This window comes from Phalacrocorax carbo, chromosome 18, assembly GCF_963921805.1.
Source record: "Phalacrocorax carbo chromosome 18, bPhaCar2.1, whole genome shotgun sequence".
Taxonomy (NCBI): Eukaryota; Metazoa; Chordata; class Aves; order Suliformes; family Phalacrocoracidae; genus Phalacrocorax; species Phalacrocorax carbo.
In genome coordinates, this window is record NC_087530.1 from 12,654,844 (window position 1) to 12,678,894 (window position 24,051).

Here is a 24,051-nt window from a genome sequence, read left to right on the forward strand (position 1 = left end):
CGTGTGGTATGGAACAGCCCTTTGGCCAGTTCAGGTCAGCTGTCCTGCCCATGTCTTCTCCCAGTGTCTTGTGCACCTCCTCTCTGGCAGAGCACAGGAGGCTGAAAAGTCCTTGACTTAGTATAAACACAGCTTAGCAACAACTATATCGTCAGTGTGTTATCAACAGTATTCTCATGCTAAATCCAAAACACAGCGCTATACCAGCTACTGGGAAGAAAATTAACTCTCTCCCAGCCAAAACCAAATACTTCCTGAAAAAATACGTAAGGGAGAGCAGAGTCTCCTATGTTAGAGCCCATTATTTGGAATCTGAACTTCAGATCAAGCCCAATATTCAGAAGCAGTTGTTTCATATGCTCCGTGACAGATGAAATAGCCAGCTGCTTAGTATATTCAGATTCTCTGAACTTTACAATAAATGTCATCTTCTCCCCCATATAGTTTTATATATGCTTAGACAGCTACTGAGTTCTTTGTTCTGTTTATAAAAGGCCTTGCTGAGCTGTTTTTCTAAAGGAATGCTATTGTTAAATTGATAAAAAGTTATCTGCAGTGAATAATGTAGGCAGGAGAGAAGGATAAAAGAGAAGCCAATTACTTAAGTTCACTTAGGACAGAAAAGGCAGTATATTTAATCCAAAATATTTTCTAAATGCTTAGCCAAGGAAAGTATTATGATGTATAAATATGTTTGCCATTAGTTTTCAATTTTTGTCAAAGTATGAAGTTCTATTTTATAAAAAATAGAAACCCAAAAAACATGTGAAGACACAATCTGGGTGCAGCGCACATCTGGATGCAGTGGAACCTGTTGCTAGAGGGGCTTGGAGTTCAGACGTAGATCTTAACAGCCCATTCTGTAGCCCCAAATTCAGATATTGTTTGACTTCTAAGAGGCATTTTGTACCAGCCAGGCTGCTGGTTTGAAGTATGAGTATGGTCAGGAAAGCAGCACTGCACATGAGCATCTCTTGCTCTGTGGGCTGTGCTCCTTGTTCATGTGTTTCTCTTGGTCAAATCTGTTGACCCGCAGTCATTGTAACTTAAACTTTTATGGTTTGGCTGCTGTTGCCTTTCTTGCAGCCCTAGCTAGGATCTGTGCTGGCACACACTCCTCAGCAGCACCGTGTCTGAGGCACTACCTCTGCTGTACCACCTGTTGCAACTTACACATGCGTTAACACCAAAAAATAAGAAGACAAGTACAATAGGGAGTGGGAAAGGGAGAAATTTTATTTGCATGTTGGCTAAATTGTATTTAAAATAGTTAAAAAGAAAAGGTAATTAAAGATAGCAGCTCTACTTCAGATGCATAATGGAGCCTTTAGGTTAAACTTGAGCCAGTAACTTTAAATTAAAATCCTGGGTGCTTGATCTTTTTATTCTTTTAAACTCCTTTAAACTTTTAAACTTTCACAGTGTAGACAAAACCTTACTTAGGTCAGAGTTATTGCTGAAGTCAGTCTGATTACAGTTTGGCTTTCAGGTCCTGGGATAACACGTGCAGGGCTGGAATCTGAGCAAAACATCTGTTTTCTCGCTGCCTTGCAACTTCGGTATGAATAGCCAGACGGTTAATTTGGGAATCATGTGGTTCCAGCATTTATTTCTGTGAATAGCTTCTCTGAGCACAGTCAGCCTCTCAACTAGAGACTTGTCATTTTTTTTGGCAAAACAGATTGGATTTGATAAGTGCAGATGTTGATAACGGCTCTTCTGATACTGCTTTCATTTCTGACAGTGGAGCATGTGTTAGAAATCTCAAGGGACTCTGTTCACTCTGTATTATTTTGAAATAAAACTCATTCTGTTGGGTTCCCTACTTACAGACCACAGATACGTATTTTTATGTAATCAAGTGTATTTAATCAATGCAGTGTAACAATTCAGATCATCATGCTGTGACAAAATCAATTCCTGTCCTATTGCCATGGCGTTGCGGATTCTTGATAAGTACAACTCTAGGAAAATGTGCAAATTAACCATTAAGAGTGTGCTCATATCTAACTTTAATATCTCATGACATTTTTGTTCTTCCTTCTGTGTGCTTAGGACAAAAAATCCTCCTGCGTGATGCTTTTGGTGAGGGTGACACTACTCTAGACTGTAGACTTTTAGTAGTGAAGTATCCAGTGCTGCTGCAGCATAGTGCTGACAAGACCTGATCCTCCTTTTTTTTTTCCTTGCCTACTAGATATCCTGGCTAATGTGCACAGAGTTGTGCAGAATGCTGCATTTATCAGGCTGAATTTGGAACTGCCAAAAAGTGCATGTTCTGAATATGCATTTCAATATACGTTCTTTTCCAGGATAATTTTTTTTGCCAATGTTTCCCTATTTTGGAAGACTTGCTCCTTGTCAGAGAAAATTAAGAGACCTCTGCTTAAATTGAGATGTTTGAAAATGTATTGAAAACCTGATGTGGGGATGTAGCTAGACTGTCTAAAAGATGTATCCATAAACTGCAGTTTTCAACTTCAGTCTTGTAAAGCAGCTTCAGCCTCTTCTCTGCCATGCAGTGCTGCCATTCTTCATGTCTCGGCGTGAACGTGCAACAGAGGATTTGGAGAAACATAATAAGTTGCACCCTGAAAAACTTCACGTACATTTTTGCACTGAAGTTAAATGTGGTTTCACTAAGTGGTGTTTCCCCTCGCGCTCACCAGCAGCGTGCCTCCCCGTCCTTGTTAGTTCAGCAGTGTGCTTTGATTTTTCCCTCTGGACTCTCTGAGGAATGCAGGAAGCAGCTCTGTTGGCCCTGCCTGGCTGGTGCCTTGGTGTCATTTGTTTAGGATATAGCTGTTAATTTGGAAGTGTGGGGAAATCTGTTGTGAAAACTTAAAACCTGTGAGGTTGGTTAGTGTGCTGAAGCAGGGGGAAATGGCAGCCCCTATACTGTACCGCTCCTCTTACCTTTTTCTTGACTCCTTGGGATTTCTTTTTTTTAATGTGTAGACTCACTGGAGTATAGACATCCCTCAGCCTGCTGTGTTCTCCTTAAAGAACGGGGCTCATTTGTGTAATGATGACATTTGTGAAAACCTTAACAAGTATAGCTTTCCCCCAGCTATGTATTGTACTGAATTGTGTGCGGTGTGCGTAGTAAATACTGTCTCTCTTGCTGCCCTTGGAACTAATAGGACATAGGAAAGATCTCTCTCAGCAAAAGTCACAGTCCTGACTCATCTTTCTGGCTTTGCAGCAAGTTGTGTAACTACTGCGGGTCATAAAACCATAACAGATCCTGACTGCAAAGAAGCTGCTTGAATGCAGGTGATTCAAGAACAGTTCTGATCTCCCATCTTGTAACTTCTGCTAGTCTGGTTCCTGCATCTTTTCTCATACACTAACTGAAGAGATCAAATAATATTTTTTTTCTGTTGCCCCAAAATAGTATAAACTCTTTCCTTCAGATTGGAGATTCCTTTCATCTCCCTGCCCCTTCACCCCTCTCTCTCCCAGAGGTGCACTGCAAGAAGGAGGAAGGGTCAGAATTAATATTTCTGTTAGATGTCATAAGTTAGCACTGGGGATGCAAATATTCTAGACGTGTATTTTTGAATGGTGAACAGAAGCATCTCCGTCGCAATGTGAATAGTATTTGTTGGCAAGCTGTACAGAATCCTTGCTGTCCTGCAACAAAACTAGTGGTACATATTGGTGCAGATGCTCTCAGGTGCTAGCCATGAACCTGGTTTTCTGGTGTGCAGTGAGAACTGTTCTTTAGACTTTGGGGTACTGCTGCAAGGTTGGTTTGTTTCAGTGTTGCTATTATGCCTGTAAATAAGGAGCAGTCATTGTTCTAGGTTGAGAAGCTGAGCAGTGCAACAAGACGACCCTTGGTTTCTAATTGAGGCTTCTACACATCAGTGCAACCTTAAAACACAGGACCTGGTTCATATAACACAGTCTTCATTGTGCACTTGCCTTTACAGGCTGAAATGGATCTTTTCGCTACATACATCTTGTCTTTATCCAGCTCATCCTGCAGTTTTGATTCCAAAAATAGATACTGTGCATGAGTATGTACAGGCGTGCGCATCTCAGCTCCGTTACTCCTTATAGATGACCTCCTTTACAGCCATGATGAGCATCATGTAAGAATATTACTCATTCCTCTTGATACACACATAAAGCTGTAGGCAGAGGGAGGCGTGTGAGTCTTATATTCAGTTTCAAAGCATTGGTTGTAAAAGTATCCAGGTTAGAAAGACACCTTGATTGCTCGGGATGAGAGGACCTGTGAAGAGTATTTGTGGTTGCTTGGGCTTCTGTTTCAGTACCTAGAAATTTAGGTCATGCCAAGCATAATACAGCAGTAACTGCAGAAATAGTGATGTTTTGATGTTCAGAGAAGCCACACAAATGCCACTGACTTGAAATGAATGTAATTGAAGTGGGAAAAGGTAAGCACATCCTATAGATATCCCACACCTTCAGTTGTGCTGGGAAAAATCAGAGCCCATACTTGGATCCTCCAGGGAAACACATTTCTTGAGTGGGTAAGGATCAGGATTAATATTTCTGCTACTTTCAGACATCAACAATGAGATGACACAAGGGGGACAAAGATTTTTCTGTGATGCACAGAAGCACCCGCCAGACACTGTCAGAGTGTAGGGACTGGAATCTCCTGCTGTATCCTGCAGCATTAAAACTTCCATGAATAACTCTGTATTTAGTAACTATTTCTCCTTGACCTGCGTGCAAAAAGAATAAAACGCTTTGTTTCACGTGCAGCATCTGGCGAAACTGTGAATTTTATAAGTAGTCGCTCCATGTTAATCAGCGGAGTTGAATAGTTGGTGGAAGCTATTTTGGTCCCCAGTGCTGCAGAGTCTTTTAAGGAGCCAGTAGGAGGTTTTTTTGCGAGTGCATCCAAGCTGCCAAAATATTCTGTTGTCAGTGACGCAGAGAATTTCTAGATATTATCAGAAGGAATTCCAAGTCCCTGCCATTATAATGTAGTTAAGTCGTCATTATTTAGACTAGGAAAATACAGAACAAAGTTAATTCAGAAGGACAGTTCTTAATTGCTGTCAGTAACATCTGAAAGATATTTGGTATCTTGAAAACAACTCCAGATCTTGCAGGGTTACTTATTGTGCAGTGCTCATCATTTCATAAAACTGTGGGAACTGCTGTACATAGATACAGTTTAAACAATACCTGGGGGGGTGAGGACAGACTTTTTCATGGTATGTCCACACTAAACTTCTTTGGCGGTAGGTGAAAGATGTCCTCGCTCTTACATATTGAGACTCTAGGCAGTCCTTAGTGCTGAGCGTCTGCACCAGAAAATCGTCTTAGCTGATTGCCACTCTGCTAGTCATAGATACAGATACGTGGGGTGGTCTCTCTGCTGTGGTTGCAGGCGTTAGGATTTGGAAATGTCATTACAGTGTAACTGAGGTAACACAAAATTTTCAGGGAGCCTGAGGTTTAAAAATACCAACTCCTTTTCTGGGGATGTTGAACCAAATGCCGGTGGTGACTTTAAAATATTAGTCAGAACTTACCCAGTGTTTATTGCAGCTTTAATAAAAGGGAGAAGTCTCGGGGGTCTGGCCTTTAAGAGTAAGGGCAGTATTTTAGCACGTGCCTCAGAGGAATCAGGTGCATTGGAGAGAAACCTGTAGATTCCTCCAGATAGGATTGTGGCTGTGGGACTGCAGGGCTGGTCTCTATAGTGGTTTTCTAGTGCCTTCTCCAAGTATTTAGCTCGCTGCCTCTTGCACTTTCCTGTGCGCTTAATCAGAGCTCTGTGCTCTAGCTTATTTGTGTGTGTGTGTGTGTGTGTGTGTGTGTGTCTTTAGAGCATGTGGCTTTGAATTGTGCCTCCAGAGGATTTAATTTCTGCGCTTTTGCTGGTGATGACCAGACCCGACCCTCTGGCTCTGGCCTTTCATGCACGTGTAGGCTGTCTCCCCTCTACTTTTCCACAGCCCGCTTGCCAGAGTTTATTTGATTTTGCTTGGATTTCCCCTTGTATAAGTTCTGTCTGTCTTTTGGCTGGTAAATTCTCATAGTCTCCTGCCACGCTCTTTTTTTGGTCACAAGTCAGCCCAAAGCACTCAATGGGCTCTATCACATTAATTTACAACACTGCTTCCTTCAGGTGAATGACATAGCACAGCGACATCATAGCATCTCTCAGGAAGGCTGCATATGTAGTTGTGCTGTTCAGCCCCACAATCTTTTGCTTCTTCAACACCAATGCAACAAAAAGTGCAACAAAGCAGCTTCCCTTTGTGGTCAGGGAGTGCACCGAACCCTGTATTACTCAGGCATTGTGACTTTATGCTGTGAAGACTATGGTTTAAGCTACCCCAGACTTTCCTTCTATTCATCTTTGAATTAGACTAGCTCGTATTCTTTAACAGGGTAGCTGGTGTTCTTCAGCAAGGTATGGCTGTCCCATCCCTCCTCGTTCCCCATGCTAATAGTAGAAGTTGGATCTGCTTTAAGGTCCTGTTTGAAATGCTATGGTCCTGCCCAGACCTATCCTGGAGTTCTCTGCCCAATATAATGCTTTTTTTTTTTTTAACAATTCTTTTTAAGGAAAATGCAAAAAACGAGGAGATGGTTTGAAACTGGAAAATGACCCTCAGGAGGTGAGTCACCTTGAGTGCAGATGTCTGCCTCTTAGCAGGAGGCCTCTAGTCCACCTTTGGTCCATCGAGAGTAAGTTCTATATTTGTTTCTGCTTTAAGCTGACCTGCCAAGCGGATGAGGGGCAATGTGATCCCTGATGCTCTTCACTGTTTTGCCTGTGCATTTTATCCTCATTCGTGCCCTCACCACAACTTTCCTGCTGTTTCGCGTTCTGTCTCTCAGGAATGACTGCGCCCTAGATCTTTACTCAGTAGCTTTGTACCTGTCTTCACATCATCAGTGGCAGGAGGTCCTTTTTTAATGGACTCCTTGTGAGACCTGAAGAAGTCACTTGATTTCATGCTCTCTGGCTGCTCCTTAAAACTGGGCGAACAACTACCCTTTAACAACCTTTGAAATATAGAGGAGGAAGGGGCAGTAGAAGTGCTACCTAACATGTAAAAGTAAACAGAGTGGCTTCCTCAAGGCTCTTGAACAAATGTGTCTCCTTTGGATCTTCTGCTGTAGGGCAAAGTGCTGTATGGGAGACCATACTACCACATTCCCCAAACCACATTTGGGCTGCGGGTAGACTTCTATGGCATCTTTTGAAAAAGATGTATGATTTAATCCTCGGGGAAAAAAAATAACTTCAAAGGCCCTTGATCCCATGATCTCTGCTGCAGCTCTTAAAGAGCTTTATTGCTCCTGTTCATGTGTCAGTGCCCTTCAGGGCTCAGTCCACGGGTTGTGTTCTGGTACTTGCTCAATAACCGCTTTGTTGAAATTGATGGGAAAGGCAGTGCCGCTGATGTGCAGAGAGCTGGGCACTTGGTTCCGGGGATGAGTCAGGGCAGTGAAGAGCTACCTGTTTCACCAGGGTGCCAGTCCCACTCAATCTGTGTGGTCAAATCAGGGGAATTTTCTTTAAAACTATTTTCCTAAGGGAAAAAGCCTCTGTGAGAACAGATACCACAGCTGCTTCTTCCTTTGCAAACATGGGTTTTCCACTCCTGGGAAATGAGTGAGAATTGTTCCATAGGCACCAAATTACAACAGGAGCCTTGGAGGTTGAATTGTGACCAGTACTGTACTTTGCAGCATGACAAGTCCAAATGATGAAAAATCAGGTACTAATAAATACTTTCATTCCTGCATGCGAGAAACTCAGTAGAAACTACATCCTGGCTTTATGCACCGGAAGCGTTAGACATGCAGTCAATAATTGGGTCAGCAAAGAGATTAAATGAGAGCTGTGTACTCTGTCCTCCACCCTGTAGCTCATGTGGGGTTATCTTGTCAAGGCAGGATTTGAGGGTGCAGAGGAAAGAGGAGGGGGTGGGTTTTAGCATTTGCTGTCAGACATGTTTTTTTCAGAGACTGTCAGGTGCTTCACATCCTGCTCCTGTGGGCAATGGAAGCTATGTCTTGCTTAAATGGTGATGATGTGAAATCCACAGATACTTCTTACAGTGGCTGTCACTTTACAAAGTTTGCCTGTTCGGCACTGTATCGGCTGTGTTCTGTACAAGCCTGAAGTTGAATCAAGTTATTTACTGCTTCTTTTGGCTTTATTTCCTCAGGCAGAGTCAGAAATGGCTCTGGATGCAGAGTTCCTGGATGTCTATAAAAACTGCAATGGCGTAGTGATGATGTTTGACATCACCAAACAGTGGTAAGACATCTTCAGCAGCATGCGCCACATGATTCTCACTTGTTTAGTGAAAACAAATGACTTCTAAACCTCCTCATTCCCAGATGGACTCTGGAGCTGATAACCAGCCTAATGAGTTGAAGGAAGCTTGTATCTCTTAAAATTATAGCTTTATCTTATGACACATCTTTTAATATACTCCTCTTTTGGGCTTGTTTCAAACAAGCCACCTCCTTGTGCGCTTGTGTGCTGCAGTTTCTGATATACTGCTGTCTGAGGCTTGGTAATTAGCGCGATCCCAGGTGCAAAGTATGCTGGGCATATTACAAACCCATGCTCTATGGAGCACAAGGGAAAGGAGAATGCTAGTGAGAAATTCCCAGGAAGACTGGTATTAGTAAGGATTAATTAGAAGCCCTAGGCTGCATTAATGTACAGAAATAATGAACTGTTCATTTTGTACTTCTGCTGAGAAGAGTGAGAGACATGGAAGCCAGAGAGGAAAGAGGAGGTGGTAAGAGTTCCTGCTTTATATTTAAGCTTGCGTTCTACTGGTTTGGTACGGGTCAGTGAGCTATTGACAGCTGAAGAGAGGGAATCCTTTTCTTCTGCTGACCTCACACAGTTTTGTAGGACTGAGAGAAATTCTGCTGTAGGAGATGTGAGGTTGCTGGTGGAAGTGGATTATTGAACTTGTCAAGTTGCTTTTAAATAAAGAATTATACAAACATATTTATGGTTAATATATTTCTCTGAGAGGGGCAAAGAAGCCACAGTCTTGGAATAATTTCGGAAAAAAATTCTTACTGTTTTTTTTCTGTGATTTTTGCCTGAAGCTGCTCACAGAATCGTGTTTCCCACTCATCCGCCTGTATCTTTTTCTCCTATGGTGAAGGACATTTAACTATATTCTGAGGGAGCTTCCTAAAGTACCGACCCACGTTCCAGTGTGTGTGCTTGGGAATTACCGAGACATGGGGGAGCACCGGGTCATCCTGCCTGGCGATGTGCGGGACCTCATTGACAATCTGAACAGGTAAGATGGCACCACGGTCACCAGCCGGGAGCAGACCTCAGCTACTCTCCGTCATCAGCCGTGGATAATTGTATTGCTGCCGTGTTTAAGATGTACATCACATTCACCCTCGGACCCTTTGCCTAGCTTCTGGGCTTTCATAGCCCCGAGTAGTTCATACAGCAGCTTCAGTTTACACGATGGGCTCTTTTTACTTTGATCTAGGAGCCTGTACTGGGCAGACTGTTAGCTATATTCCTGGAAACAGTAAGTGCCTGCCAGCACGTGCCTTTCAGAAGTACTTTTCCCGAGAAGTCGTCATCTTTCTTGGATAGTCCTCGTCTTGTGAAAGAATCCTTTCCCGGCAGCACAACTGTTCTATACTCCAAATAATTCTGCTACGAGAGAGCCAGCTACTGCAGCTGTCTTCCTTGCTCTTCCTCTGAGAGCATCCCCACACAGCATTTACTGGGCACAGCTAAGTCACACGCCTCCTTTGCCAGCCAGGCAAGATTTTCCCTTATGCAGAGATCTGAGGCTCTCTGTTATTTAGTATAAAATATTATTTGTTGTTCAGGATTCGATACATTATACCTTTTTGTGTGGTTTTATGTCTTTAAGGCATTTTTTCATTTTCCTGGTGTCTTATCTGTTTGTGCCCGTGTCAGGCACACAGAAATGGTATCCATTCTAAGGCTTGATTCTGTAATGTCATAACTTGTAAATAAGTTTAATGTTTCTGTGACTTAGCTTACAAGTTTATGTGACTTAGCTGAGTTTAATGCCCACTGCTGATGCTTGTGACTTAATGTAGGTGTGTCTGTGGTTTTAAAACATAATGTTAACTGAGAAATGAACAGCTTGTACAGCTGTGAAACCCCCAGTTTAGTAAACCAACGGCTCAGTGTCGTGACGTAGTATTTCTTAGCCTGGCAGCCCCGTGATACTGCAACACAACAACAGCCGGGCTCTGCCACCTTTCAGGAGGAATAAAGTGTGAATTTTGTCTGTAAACAAAATAACAAGTCCCTAGCAGAATGACCTGCTAGCCTACATTTGGGGATTGAGGGGTTGGCTTGTAAAGGATTGTTCACGGTATGTAGTTCAGCAAGTGCCTCTTCTGTGTCTGTGCAGTCCTTGTCCTTTGTACAAGTTTTCTCCTCTCTATTTATCTGGTTGAGACAGGCCTCCCGGCTCCTCATATTTTCGCTATGCTGAGTCTTCCATGAAGAACAGCTTTGGCCTCAAGTATCTGCACAAGTTCTTCAACATCCCCTTCTTGCAGCTGCAGGTAAGACAGAGGGCATTTCCCTGATGTGCTGGGTGGGTGGGACAGATTTAATTTTCTCTGTCTCTAAGGCAGGAATTTGGTATTTGGGGTTTCTTCTGTTGTTGAAGGTTCCTGAGTAGATTTGTTTTCATAAGAGTTGTTAACAAAATTATGTTAGTACGTTGGTGCCTGTGCCTTAAATGTGTCTCTGCTTGCAAGAGGATGCTTCTCTCCTGTGTTCACAAATGCTTACCTCTGGGGAAGGTCTCCAAAGTGATGGCAACCACTGTTAAGAAAAGTGCATCCAGTGGCATAGTTACCAAGTTAAAAATGTTACCTATTCATGTTTGTTAAACTTTGTATTTAAATTCTGTTCAGTTAAAACTCAGAAGAGATTTGGTGATGAACTGAACAGTTCAGGTACAACTGTTGCTGAAGATCTTTACCTTAATGGAAACTACGTGCAGGGGATCCAAGCAGATCAGATGCAATTCTCGTATTTCCTTCATAATTGAGGCTTCTTGGGTGGACTGAGTGAGGAAAGGCAAAGGCTGAATGGTCTCAGAAGGGTGGAATTCTCAGCTGTGGTCTTTTAGAAGAGGACCTTTTGGTGTGATCGTAAAGGCGTACTTTGGGGTCAATGTCATACACTTCTTGGGGGTACATATGATGTTGTATCGTCCTCTTTTGGACAGAAAAAAAAGGGCAGTTGATCTTGATTATCTTTCACCAGTACTTGAAATGTCTGTGTGTGTTTTTGTACAAATAATCCCCGCTGAAATGCTAGTTCAGAAGAAGCTTGGATATATCAGCAGATGTTAACCACATCCTCAAGCTGCAGAGCAGAAAGATCCAGGATAAGAAAAACGAATGTATAAAAACCCAGTGAAACAAGTCAAACAATAAATTTTTCAGGAGGAAGTTTTAGAAAACTGAGATATAAACCCAACTTGCTGCTCAGTGGAGGAGACCGAAATCTACCAGCCTGGTTAAATGGTTGGTTAAATGTTTGGTTTTTAACCTTAGCTCCTATGGTAAAGTGATGTCTTTGTGGAAACCATGCAGAATAATTAGTTCCCAGGTTACTTTTGTCAGTTTTGTAGATCTCTCCTTTGTTTCTCAAGTAGATGTTGATAAGAGACAAAGACATTAGCACAGCCTTCCTGCTAGATTTCATTCTAAAAGCTGCTAATAATGATACTGTTAACAATCAGTATATGCAATGTTTTTCCTAGCCATAGTTGTAAGCAGGAAATATCAAAGCATTCATAGTATCAGGTTTGCTTGGAAGCAGCTTTAGGCTGCAGGTCTTAGGGGATCTTTCATTTAAATGTGCTATGTATAAGTAAATGTGATCTATTAATTTGAGACTGAAAGCAATTAGGACACTTAGATAAGGTAATTGGCCCTGAAGCCAGAGAACTTCTTGGACCAGTCTTGGTCTTCCGGGAAATAGAAAAAATAAATTTATTATAACCTTTAGTTGTTTGGTGAGTCTGGTGACAGTTGCTTAGGAGAGGTGAGGGAGATGGGATGACAAGCCCACATCTACTGTCCTGTTTAGTGGGCTCAGGGTAGCACTGGGGGCAGCCCAAAATGTGCAGGTGCCACATACATAATGAGACTCCCAAATCCTGTGTTTTTCATGTAATGTAATTAAATAATTCAACACTGCAGAAACAAACGTCAAAAGACTTCTCTTTACAGTTTAGTTCCCAAAATGTGCAAGGGTAGATTTGGGTGGACACGTGTAAGCCGTGCTTGTAAGTATGTTTGCTCTGTTCTTTGTACCTTGACCCAGAAGGTGGCAGTTGAGGAGGTTGTCCTATGCCTGTCATTCAAAGAGACAGTGATCAGACCATAGCTGCCTGGCTTTTTCTTTAAAACAGCAAGTGCCAAAACTAATTCCTGCAGTTCTGTGCTCATACAGGTATTGCAGATGGGTGCTTTTCTGTGCATTCTGAAAAAAAATCACAGCACGGGATCCAGCGTGGAGATTACGTGTTTCACTTCCCCCGGACGTGCAGGAGATCCATGGCCTTGCCATTCTGTGCCGAGGCAGGTGACACTGTGAATTCACAGGCTTTTGGTTGCATCCCCCAGGCTTTGGGGCTTTCCTTGATGTCAAACTTAAGCCAAGGTGTGCTGCATTTAGTTTTCCCAGTGCCACTTGCATTTGTGCCACAGGTTTGTTAGAAGAGCTTCATGCTGCTCCACCACAGCTGCTGCTGGGTGGCTGTGGGCATTTTGCAGCTCCCAGAGACCCGCTGGGAGTCTTGCCTTTGAGTGCATGGGGAGCCAGGGCTGGTCCCGCTGGGCCTGATTAACAACCAGTGCAGCCTGATGTTAAAATTTGTAGGAAAATCACAGCTAGACTTAATTCCTACAGGGTCTGCTTATACCTTCAGAGAGACTTGCCAGTAACAGGCTCCAGAAAGGAGTGATTTCCGTGGTACTTCGATGCAAAGCAGGGTTAAAGGAGAGGAATGCTACCAGGTATTAAATGCACATATAATTTAATCAGTCTCAGTTGACCTCTGAGGTTTCTCTGTGTTCCTCAGCCTAGCCTCCCGCAGCTCTCAGGGGGAAGAGTTGTTCAGCTGTATGCAAGATTCCACGCTGTCCTTCAGTGGAGTTCGTGTTCGGTGCATTGGTTTTAAGTTGCACATTTGTGTTCAGCTTACAGTCATGCATCTTTCATGAAGAAAGTGGTAGCTGAAATTCACACCCCCTGTGCAGACCACGGCCCCTCTAGCAGCCTGGGCTCTTCAGTTATTTATCAGTTCCTTTCCAGGGAAGGATTGTCAAACCTGAGAATGCAGTTTAGCTGTAGGTATTGCTGGTGGCCCACATAATGTGCAGATGTGATCAGGGCAACTGGCCTTCGGATGCTGCACTGGGAGGAGACAAAATTCTGCGGACAGTAGAAATTGCCTTTTCCCAGGAAGCGCTTGAAAGTGGCATTCAGCCAAAGCATTGGTCTGTAGCACATGATTTATTCCCTTCTGGGTCATAGCTAAAAATAAGTCGTTTCTTTAATGTTTTAATACCAACATAGTAAAATAGAATTTATTTTTGAAGTATTTGGAAGTGCATTATTAGTAGTGAATTTTTACAAAATTAAATGCAACCATCTCTTAATTAAATCTAAGTTCCTAATTTACTGTAATTGTGCAAACTGAAATAAATACAACTCTGGTACATGTCTTACTGCCGAAGTATGAGGAAAGGCTAACCACTTGTTTAACAAAAGACATTATCTAAGTGCCCAAGGTAATTATTGAAGAGCAGTGTCCCTTCTCTCTCTGTTTACTCAGCTAATTTGCTCAGCTTTTATTTCACTCATGTTAGGAAACTGAGCACAAAGCAGCAGAAAACTTGCTCTTTTTTGTCTCATTTTTTGCTTACACCATATGAATAACATAAAAGGGTTAAATCTATTACTTCTAAAACTTTGAATTTCTCCTATCTTAAATTCTAAAATCTAGAATTACTTTTAAAATCTTGATTGGTATGTCTCCTGTGTAGCAATTTTGTGTAGCATGTTTTGCTGAAACTTTCTTGTCTGTATACAGCCATAAAGGGAATTTGAGTTAACTAATGACTTCATAATTCTTTGTATACATGTTAATTGAAGTCAAGTTTCCATCTGCATAGAGCTTATGAATATGATGAATAAAAATTACCTAGCAAAGGAAATATGGATCACTGCAAGCTCTTCATAATAAAGGTAAAAATGAAGACTCTAAATGCCTTTGAAGCAGTAAATTAGCTTAAATGATCATAGAAGTGCTTAAATTTCAAGAAAGGCTGTACCTTCCAGTTAATTAGCATGTTTAAATGTTATCAACCGCTATGAATCACCTGGTCTTGTAGTACAAAATAAAAATTACTTAAGCCTTGCTTGCTTATTTAAGTCATGGTAGAACTTGGTATAAATCAGCCTGCTCCATGTAGGGCCCAGTCTGTGCCCTGACTACTCCCCGGCACAGAGCAGCGTGGTGTGTTTTACAAAAGGCAGACAAATTACTTGCTCTTTAAATTTGTGCACTTTACTGGTGGCTCCAAAGTTGTCGCGTCTATGAAACTATATTGTCAGTTGAGACTGCCGTTGCTTTATACAAATGTTTGTCTTCCCGTAGGGATTTCATTCTGTAAGTGTAGATTTCCTTTTGTGCTTTTTACTCCAGTGGGATCTTTCTGCAGTGAGTGTATGTGTTGTCAAACATGGAATTAAAAATTCACCACGGTTATCAATGCTAAACTTCAAAAATATTGTCATAGTAGGAGGCTTAAATATACGTTGAGGATAAGGCACTTATAAAAGCAAAAACCTTTGCAGTCTGGAGGAAACCTGGGGTTTCTCTTCTGTCTCCTCCTGATGGGGCGCTGGTGCAGCTTGGCAGCCTGTGGAGCGGTGGACCCCACCTCAGTGGGCACTGTGCAGTGCCGCGAGTCACTGGATGTGTCTCAGCACGAGCCGTCCGTGCTTCCCATGCCATCTAGTACGTAGGCAGTGCTAGAGGGAGGGTTGATGCTTTCAGGCACTGAATGTTGTGGCTTTTGGCTCCAGAATTCAGTGTGTAAACTGACTTGCGTGCCCCTTGCTCGGAGCCTTCCCAGGAGGCAAGCGGGGTGCCAGTGGTGGGAGCCTGGCCATTGCCGGTGCCCAGGTGTGTGACAGCAGGCTGCATCTAAGCAGAGGGGAAGGGGCTCTGGTGCAGGGATTTGTACTGTGGAGTGGGGCGGTGGCCACAGACAGCTCTAGCCTTGGCCGGGGGATCCTGAATCACGTCTCTGCAGAAATGGATGCTGTGTTAGCTGGGTCTGTTGGGCAGGCAGGTGAGGAGGCTGGCGCTGGATCTGCTGTGGGTGAGCCTTTGGAGCTGGCCATGCCCCAGCAGGCTCAGCGTAGTGCATGTAGTATTGATCTCTTCTTGTTGCCATCTGGGCTATCAGGAGCGTCCCATGACCATTTACAATTGATTTTTAGCCTTTTAAGTCAGCACTTCCCTTCAGCTGAGGTTTTTGCTTGGATTCTGTTGGAAATATGGAAAGGGAAGGACTGAGTTAAGCTACTCTGTGTTATATTAGTGAAGCCAACTCACTTTATTGCACGCTTGAAATGGACCAGAGTGTCTGTCCCCCATATGTGGGGCAGCAACTGAAGGCAGAGAAGCAGTGACTTCTAAAATTTCACTGAGCTGACAGGTTGTGCTCCCTCATCTACCCTGACAGTAAGAAGAAAATTACTGTGAGGTTTTGCATCAGCTGGGTCCTACTTATGGGGGGACTTCTTTAGCACAGGGGAAAAAATAAAAGATCAGAATGAATGGGTTGCACAGCTGTTCTCTGCAGGATTTGATACTGTTCTCCAAATGCAACTGGCAATGCTGTGTATGAAAATCACACATGGATTTACGGTTGAGTATAGCTTGCAGAACAAGTTACTTTCTTACACACAGACTTTCTGGATTAACATACTTTTGCTACTGCTTCAGCTTCCCTTTGTACTTCTGTATTTAAACTGAACGCTGTGAGGGGGACCAAAGCTCCTGTTTAATTCATTGCTGTGGGTAGAGTGGTGACACAAGATCTTGCTGCACCCTGTGAATGCAGAGATCTGTTACAATGACCCTTCCTGCTCAGACCCAGCTTATTTTCCTTTCTTCAGAGGGAGACGTTGCTACGGCAGCTGGAGACGAATCAGCTGGATATTGATGCAACTTTGGAGGAGCTGTCAGTGCAGCAAGAGACAGAAGATCAAAACTACGAACTGTATGTTACTGAGCCATCTTTTCTAACTGTTTTGTTGCAGTCTAGGTGTCACATGAATGTTGGGCAGCCCCAGCTCTGGCGCTTGGCTAGACTGAAGGGTCCAGCTGGTGGCATTTAGGGTTTCTTTGGATCTTGTAAAACATCACTTTTAAGTGGCATCACCTGAAATAAAGCTTGCCCCTGGGGATCCCTGTGAAAAGCTCTGGTTCCTACAGGCACATGATCTGTGGGAGGGCAGCGGAGGTGGAGCTAAGCAGCACCCCTGGTGGCAAGCACATGCGGAAGGCATTGTTGATAAGGGTGTTGCAGCCTCTGATGCTGAAAGGGGATGTTTTCCATCTCTACTGCTCAGAACACAAGTCGATTCCTCCTCTTCTGGCTATTGCATTCCTGTGTATTTTGTGTCTTACTACAGGCAGAAAGTAATAGCAATAACATTGTTGGCTTTTGTTGCCTTTGAATGCTTCTACACTCCTGAGTGCATTTCTGATTTGAAATAGTGGCTAGTTCCTGCTGCCTTGTGTTTGTTCAGTGCCTTGTCTGTTTGCTTGCTGCTTGAAATGAGCTTTTGCTGGATTTAGCCCTGCAAAGCCAGTACAGTACCTCTGTAGCAGAGTGAACAGGAATCTCTTCCAATTTGTATATTGTTGACAAATGTGTTCTGTGAATTCCCATTGCAACGTCTTTATTGCAGTAATGTGCAAGCCAGAAAAATCAACCCCAGAATGAATTGGAAAAAAGATTCTTTACAGGAAGCTTTATTTGGAAGCTGGAATCAATGATTATGAAATATTCATGCACAGCCATTTTGACAAGCATTTTTCAGACCAAGTTTCAAGTTCTGTAACCTTGGTCAGTGTGTCTTCCTTTGAGAGCACTGAAATACCCCATATGCAACAAAGCTGCACTGTTTCTAGAATGTTCACCACATGCCTTTCCTTAGGGACTGGTTAGTCTTCTCATGCCTTCAGCAATTCCCTTGACATCCCTACTCAAAGGACTGGGTTGCGTGGGCTGTGCTGTCAGATTTTTTTTTCCAGTATTTTGGTTTATACTGCATCAGTAATGGGAAGGTACTTAAGAGTCAAGAGTTGGCAGAGCCGTTCCAAACTACACCAGAAGATCTTGCTACTTAGTCACCTCTCACCCTTACACCAGCATTGGCATTTGCTGGACCTTAATATGTGCCTATTCAGCTCACAAATCCAGCAGAAAACTGTCTCCTGCCATATCTGCTTCTGGGTTAATCTGAGTTAGGCTGGCTCTGAGAAGCACCTGCTTAACACCAGAATTTAAAGGAAGCAGCAGCAGCAGTATGGTGCAGGCAGAGGTGGGGATGGCAAGACCTCCTGGTTCCAGCAATGGATATTAGACTCGATCATCCCATCCAGTGTAACCACGCCAACTTATACCATTTTATAATATTGGTGTGCTTCCAGTGCCAGAGAGTGCCCTTTCTGGGTACGTGCTCCTGCAGAAGTACTGTGATGACTAGTGAGCATCATTTGCAATGCGGTGGACTCCAGAATCCTAGGGCCAGGCTGGCCACATTGCTCTAGGCATTGAGCACTGACAAGTCAAAAGGTATGTTCTTGCCTTTGGCAAGCTCAGAGGAGCTTTTGGTGCAGTTGGTGGTGGCGAGCATCACCTCAGTAGGAGCCCAAGTCATCTGCAGAAACTCCAAAGCCAGATAAACTTTTGGCCCATGTGTCAGTGCCCTGTTATTTTCCAAACTAGTTCATGAGCTCAGGAAGAACAGGAGATGGGCAGGGTAGCTGTCCTTCTGTCCTGCAGGACAGCCTGCTGTAGCAAAGCACTGCTGCTCGGCTGCTGGGGAGGGCTTGCACTGCAGGTGGCTAATTGCACTATTAGGCTACATAATTGGCTTAACATGGCATAAGAAATACTTAGACAGGGTACCTGACAGAAGAGGAGTTGCTAAAATGTTAAAAGCAAGACATTTTCCTAGGATTCTGGTTTAGCAAATAAACTGACGTTTCTATGCAGCTGGCCAACTTCTGTTTTCACTTCAGCTACTGCACATTTATGTCTGTGTACTGAGACCAATGTTCTTTGCTTTCAGAAAATAACACTACTTTATAGAAAGGTCTTTATAATATCCCTGGATGCTTCCTGCCTTGAGCCACTGATCCCAAAGGAAAAGCACCGGGCCATGTCATGTCCGAGTATTTTGATCACACTGACTAAAATAGAGTGCTATTTTAGGATTTTTGAGTTTTTTCCTCTGCGCCTCAGGTAGAAACGAAAAGTGTTCATTTCAGTGGCACCCCTCTGAAACAGGTGAGCTGCTGAGGGGTTACTTCAACCCCAGAGTTGAAAAGTATACTCTTCCTACATTCGGTTTTTTTATCCATGCAGGAGCTCATCAGGCTCAAGTCCTTTAGCCAAAGTCCCAATTTAAAGAAAAAACCACACTCTTATGGCAAGGAACTAGGTTTTGGGTAAAGTTCTGACTCTTAGTAAACAGCTTAGGCTGGTGAACAGAGTATCTGCAGACACAACGACAGCACATGGTGGAAATTACAGCTTGCAGTTGTGAGGCAGGTCTGCAGTGCTCGTTATTAGGGCTTAGGGAGGTCCTTGCATCGACGTTTCAGATGCCCATCATTTTAGGATTATCATGTTTAACACGCTACTGCGGTGGATGTCAAAATGAGCACCTGGTGCATTGTCCTCTGATACTCACCCGGTTACATACAGCATGTGTGTTGGTGCAGTGTGGCTTGTTGACCCTTGGCAGAGGTGAAGCTGCTTCGATTTAGACAGTTTTGGAAGTTCTGCTGTCGGTCAGCACAAACTGCCCAGCAAGGGGGGGTGTCCGCAGGCACTTGGGGCTGCAGGCCACGGTGGGGCTGCTGCAGCACCTCCTCCAAGGCAATTCCTGCTCTCCTGCCATAAAATCAGGCCATGGAGCAAGGTGAGGTGACAGTGCCAGACATCTCAGTTATTTCATTCACCCCCGTGCATGTCTAGTAGCTGCTCTGTCACAATGACCATGCTAAATTTGGATCAGAGAACAAGAACTCTTCCTCCTCCTTCCAGCGGGTACCCAAGGACAAAGTGTCATTACTCTAAAATGTGGATCCCGGAGAAAACACGAGGTGGCACACAACGCTGCCTCATCTGCCTTACGTAAGGCATCCCTGGGCAGCCACTGGCGGGGCTTTGCCTGTGTAAGACACATTTATATGCTTCCAGCTCTTTCCCTGTGCTTACTCTCCTCTCTGCCTGCCACACCTCTTGCTCTGGTACTTTCCCTGTGGTTTCTCAGATTTTGTTTTCAATGCTGCTAAAAACATATTTCAGCCCTTTTTGAGTTCCTGAATTCTTATTAAACAAACAGCAATGACTTTTTTACTCTGTTCTGAATTTGTACTTAATTTGCTCAATTTTTCCATCTTTAATTGTACCCATCTTAGCTTCTGCCACAAGGAAAACTTTTGATGTTCAGCGTGCCTGTTCCCTCACTGAACAGTGCACATGGAGCAAGCTTTTGGGAAATTGTGGAAGCTCTTCCTGCATATTAATTTTTTTTCAGGAATAAGCTGGTGGTGGAAACATTTGCAAAAGTTAAAAAGAAGCAGATTTAATGTATGGTTTTCATGAGCTTTTATTTTGGCTGCATTTTTTTCTAGAATTACTCTTTAATATCAAATGACTAAATTTAATTTCAAGTGTTAAGTAATTAACTCTCTTTGAATTTACTTTTTTTTTGCCCCCTAGGGATTGATGTAAGTCAGTCAAAAGGAATACTTAAGTTATTCTTTGTGAGATACCCCATCTTTTACTCTTAGTTTTGAGAAGCTTCAGGAAATTGTCATCTATCAATCACTGTGTGATTGTTTGATTTTTAAGCGCTTGAAGTCCAACTCCTTCACAGGAATTATCTGTAATAAGAAATGAATTTTCAGATCATTTAATCCTTGAGTTTAAGAACTCTTATGCAAACTGTTAGTCAGACTTTGTGAAAATATATTCAAAGCAGTTGAACTTCAGATTATCTGAGATACTGGATGATCCAAGCTACAACTTCTGCAGCAGCAGGACCTGTCCCAGGTTTCCCAGGGAAGTCCTCCTGGGTCCTTCCCCAGCAGTGCCATACAGCTGGTGTCTGCACTGTCAGGGGATCCTGGATAGCCAGGTGCTGCTGGCCAGGTAGGGAAGATGGGGGACCACTGACTGCAGAAAAGCATTTGCGCTCTCCTGATGAGGAGACTTCTTTTGAGAGACACATTCCCTGCTTTAAACAGCTTTATTCACTACAGAGTCATTGATTGGGTTTAGGGGTTTTATTTGCTTGTTTGCTTTGTCTGCAACGAGCACAGCTTGTAATTTTGCAAAGACTGTGGTACTGAGTAACCCCAGCACTGTCTGGCAGGAGGACCTGCTGCTCGAGCTGTTCTCCAGTGTCTTCAGCTGTATTGAAGTACAGGTCTGAATCGCACCAGCTAAAGGCTGAACTACCAGTTAGAAAAGTAAAACCACTTTTGCTTCCTCTTCCCCTTGCCCCACCTTTATCATTTCTGCTTGCAGGGAATCACTGTTGCCATCAGACAGGTCGGGAGCCAGCGTGTACTAGATGGGACTTTGGGTCATGTTTTTTGAGGGGTGCTGCACTGAAAATTAACCCTGTCATTATCAATCTTGCTAGAGAAGCGGGGAACATGGAGTGTGTCCCGTATGTTGTGGACAGGGCATTATGCTGCTGCATCCCTTTTGCGTCAAGTGGAAGACCTGAGGAGCTTTTTGGGAAGGGCTGTACTCTCCAAGGCCTGGGCAGAAGGATTCAGCCTTGCTTGGCAATTGATTTCCCACTCAGGGACCTGGGCTTAGATGGGAATCAGGTTCAGTACTTTTAATGAGCCCAAAATAAACATGTGGAAATCTAACCCTCAGTAACCCCAGTTAAGTTGATGTCACGTGGCCTATTAATCTTCATTTTCACAATTAGTAAAATAACGCGAAACATATATCGCCACGTGAAATAAATTTGAAAAATTGATCACAGAACCAGGAGCCAAAAAGCTTCAGGCTGCTCCCGTCTTCAGTAGTAAATGAACCTGAGCGGTGGCAATTTCAGGAACTGTGAGGCTAACAAACCCTTTTGTGCTTTTTTTTGTTTGTTTGTTTCCTCTGGGAGTGGAGCAACAGTAACTCAGGCCCTGATGAATTTTTGTTCCTGTAGAGCATGTTCGTCTTTAAAATTGCATAAAACTCTCCTCTTGAGAGCAGGTCCAACAGTGAATTTTTCAGGGAGTTTGGGCCAGGACGTGGACTGTTACTCAGTCTGGAATGGAAGGATTGAAAGGCAAACAAGGAGCCTGGGTGGGTAAGGACAGATAACCCATCTGGACTTGGGTGTCATGTTTGCTGTCTCTGTGTCCCAACTGAACAAGTGTATTCAGGTCACAGCGTGAGTTCATCCTGTGCTTTAATAGAACCTCGTTTACTCCACATAATGTGGACATGAGGCTGCTTGTTTCACAGTAAGATTTTGAGTGAGTCCTTTTGCAAAGGACTGACAGAAAGCATAGAACAAGGAATGCAGTGGCCAGATTGTATAGAATATGATAAACAGACACGTGGCAGGTTTGGTCTGGTGTGTTCCCAAAACAGCCACGCTTGTGCCTCTGAAGAGTGTGTGTAAAGCCAGAGAAAGCATTCATGCATTATGTAGTATTTTTGAAGTGTGGAGGATGCTTAGACACCTCCACCCTGGAAATTACTGAGAGCTTGCTGGCAGCGTTTTCATGTATGCTGTTTTTCCACCCACCTCTTTCACGGAAGAAGATATGAATATGAGAGCTCAGCAGAGCTGGTTTATGCAGCCCATATAAAACCAGTATCAGACCATCCTTATTTCCCTGGTGTCATGGCACACAGCACAGAGCCTGGCCCACTTGTCTGGTTGGAGACGGGGAGGGTGACACAAAGCACACGTGCCACAGCTCTCCTTGGTGCTGTGCTGGGGTAAGAGCCTGTGTTGTGCTGTCCCCAAATAACCATTGTATCTTTCTACTAAAAATATCTTGCTGTCTCTTGTTCTTATGCCCTTTACATAATGTAGGTGAGGAAGGCATAGGAGCACAGGTGCAGAAGAAGCCTGCATGTGTGCATTCTCCAGACTAGCTGAGCAGGAGGGAAGGATGGCACTCTTTATACTTCGGTTATGTAGCATTTTTCCCTCCAGCTCTTAAAAATCATGTGTTTCTGCAGGAGAAACAGGTGGTAGTCACAGCCCTCCCTCCCTCTGGAGCTGGCTACTGGCCCAGAACAAAGCAGGTTGTTTCCAAAATGGGCAGCTTTGGTAGTACAAAGTACAGTATATCTTCAAATACCCTCATATTGTAAAGAGTGTCCTGAGCTTTGTTGGGTCCAGCTTTAAGTACTCTTTGAGCTTCATTTTCTGTATCCTATAATTACTGTATATGTACTTTGTATATACTTCGTACAGAATCCTTGTTCCTTGGTCTTCGGTGTAAAATGGTCTTACCCAACCTGAGTCACCCAGTTGCCTCGATGGTGGGACCCAGCATTCTGATCAGAGGCTCAAAGGTGGTTTAGTTGTGTTTTCGTGTAGCGTTGGTGATTTAGGTGCTCACATAGGCAGTCAGAGAGCTTAGCTCAGCCAGGAGCGTGAGCAGTGCTGGCATCAGTATTTGGATGCTGGATGCAGCAGTGCCCGAGCTTGCAGGCCTTCCAGCCAGGATCGCTGTTGCTATAAACAGGAACAGGGGTGCATGTGGATCAGCTGGGATTTATCTCTCGTCACAGTTGGAAGGCAGGAGTCTTTAACCCTGAGTAGGGCTTGGGAGGAGGAGGAATGAGTACCACAAAGCAAAGCTACGCAGCTATCCTGCCTTCAGCTTGCCAGGAGCCCTGAATCAAAGCTCAGAGGGGAGGGATGACAGAATGGAGCATTCAGTGCTTCTGGCATGGATCTGCAGAGCCGCCCATCTTGTGCAGGCAAATCTCAGGGATGGTTTTTCAGGCCATAGCAATTCACACAGCTTTGTGGATTCAGAGCATTCACTTTGTTGGATAAGGGCTGAATTGCAGGTACCCTTGGTTTATCTTTCCCTCGCCACAGATGCCTTGCATAGTCTGCCTAGAAGGATGCTGAATTGCATGTATGGTGACCCCCTCTGCAATAAAGGAGTAATGTACCATTGCTTGGCCCTGCAGCACAGTGACAGAGACGCACTGAAAATACACTGTTCTATTCTTGCAGTATGTGTAGTGTGTTGTGCGCCTTCCAAACAAGCCTGGTGCGGCCTCCACAGAGCTCAGTGCAAGAGTTAAACTCCTTTATATTTTCTTATTGATGCATGACAAATCCATGCATCATTTTCAGTGGAACGTGTTGTCACAGAGCTCACCCCAGCTACTAGTCCCCTGCGAATAAGCACATAAGCCTTGCCCCAGATCCTGGTGGAAGCATCAGTGAATTTACCACACTGTGGTAGACTAATTTAGGTGCCTTGACAGTGGTCTCAGGGGACAGGCAGTAGATGGCCTGTGACAGCCGGGCTCCTTTTCTGCTCTTCCTAGGCAGCATTGCGCTTGCAGCCTTTAGCCCATTCTTCTGGAATGACTGAGGCAAGTCTTCCCTAGCCATTCTTGTTTGGTGAACTTGCAGCAAGAACACTTGTTTCCTAGCCCTTGAGCTGATGACTATTTCCTTTGTACTGTTGAATTTCTTCCCATTTCTGTTAT

At 43.8% G+C, this 24,051-nt stretch overlaps 1 protein-coding gene across 2 annotated transcripts in view; it reads left to right on the forward strand.

Annotated features, from left to right (window-relative positions):
• The window catches only part of RABL6 (RAB, member RAS oncogene family like 6), a 61,501-nt gene that overhangs the window by 14,151 nt on the left and 23,299 nt on the right, over positions 1-24,051 (forward strand). For both annotated transcript variants that reach the window (XM_064468626.1, XM_064468628.1), the window contains exons 4-8: positions 6,565-6,617; positions 8,181-8,272; positions 9,147-9,287; positions 10,452-10,557; positions 16,211-16,314. In XM_064468626.1, the coding sequence (XP_064324696.1) occupies positions 6,565-6,617; positions 8,181-8,272; positions 9,147-9,287; positions 10,452-10,557; positions 16,211-16,314 (496 nt within the window). The remainder of the gene's footprint in view (positions 1-6,564; positions 6,618-8,180; positions 8,273-9,146; positions 9,288-10,451; positions 10,558-16,210; positions 16,315-24,051) is intronic.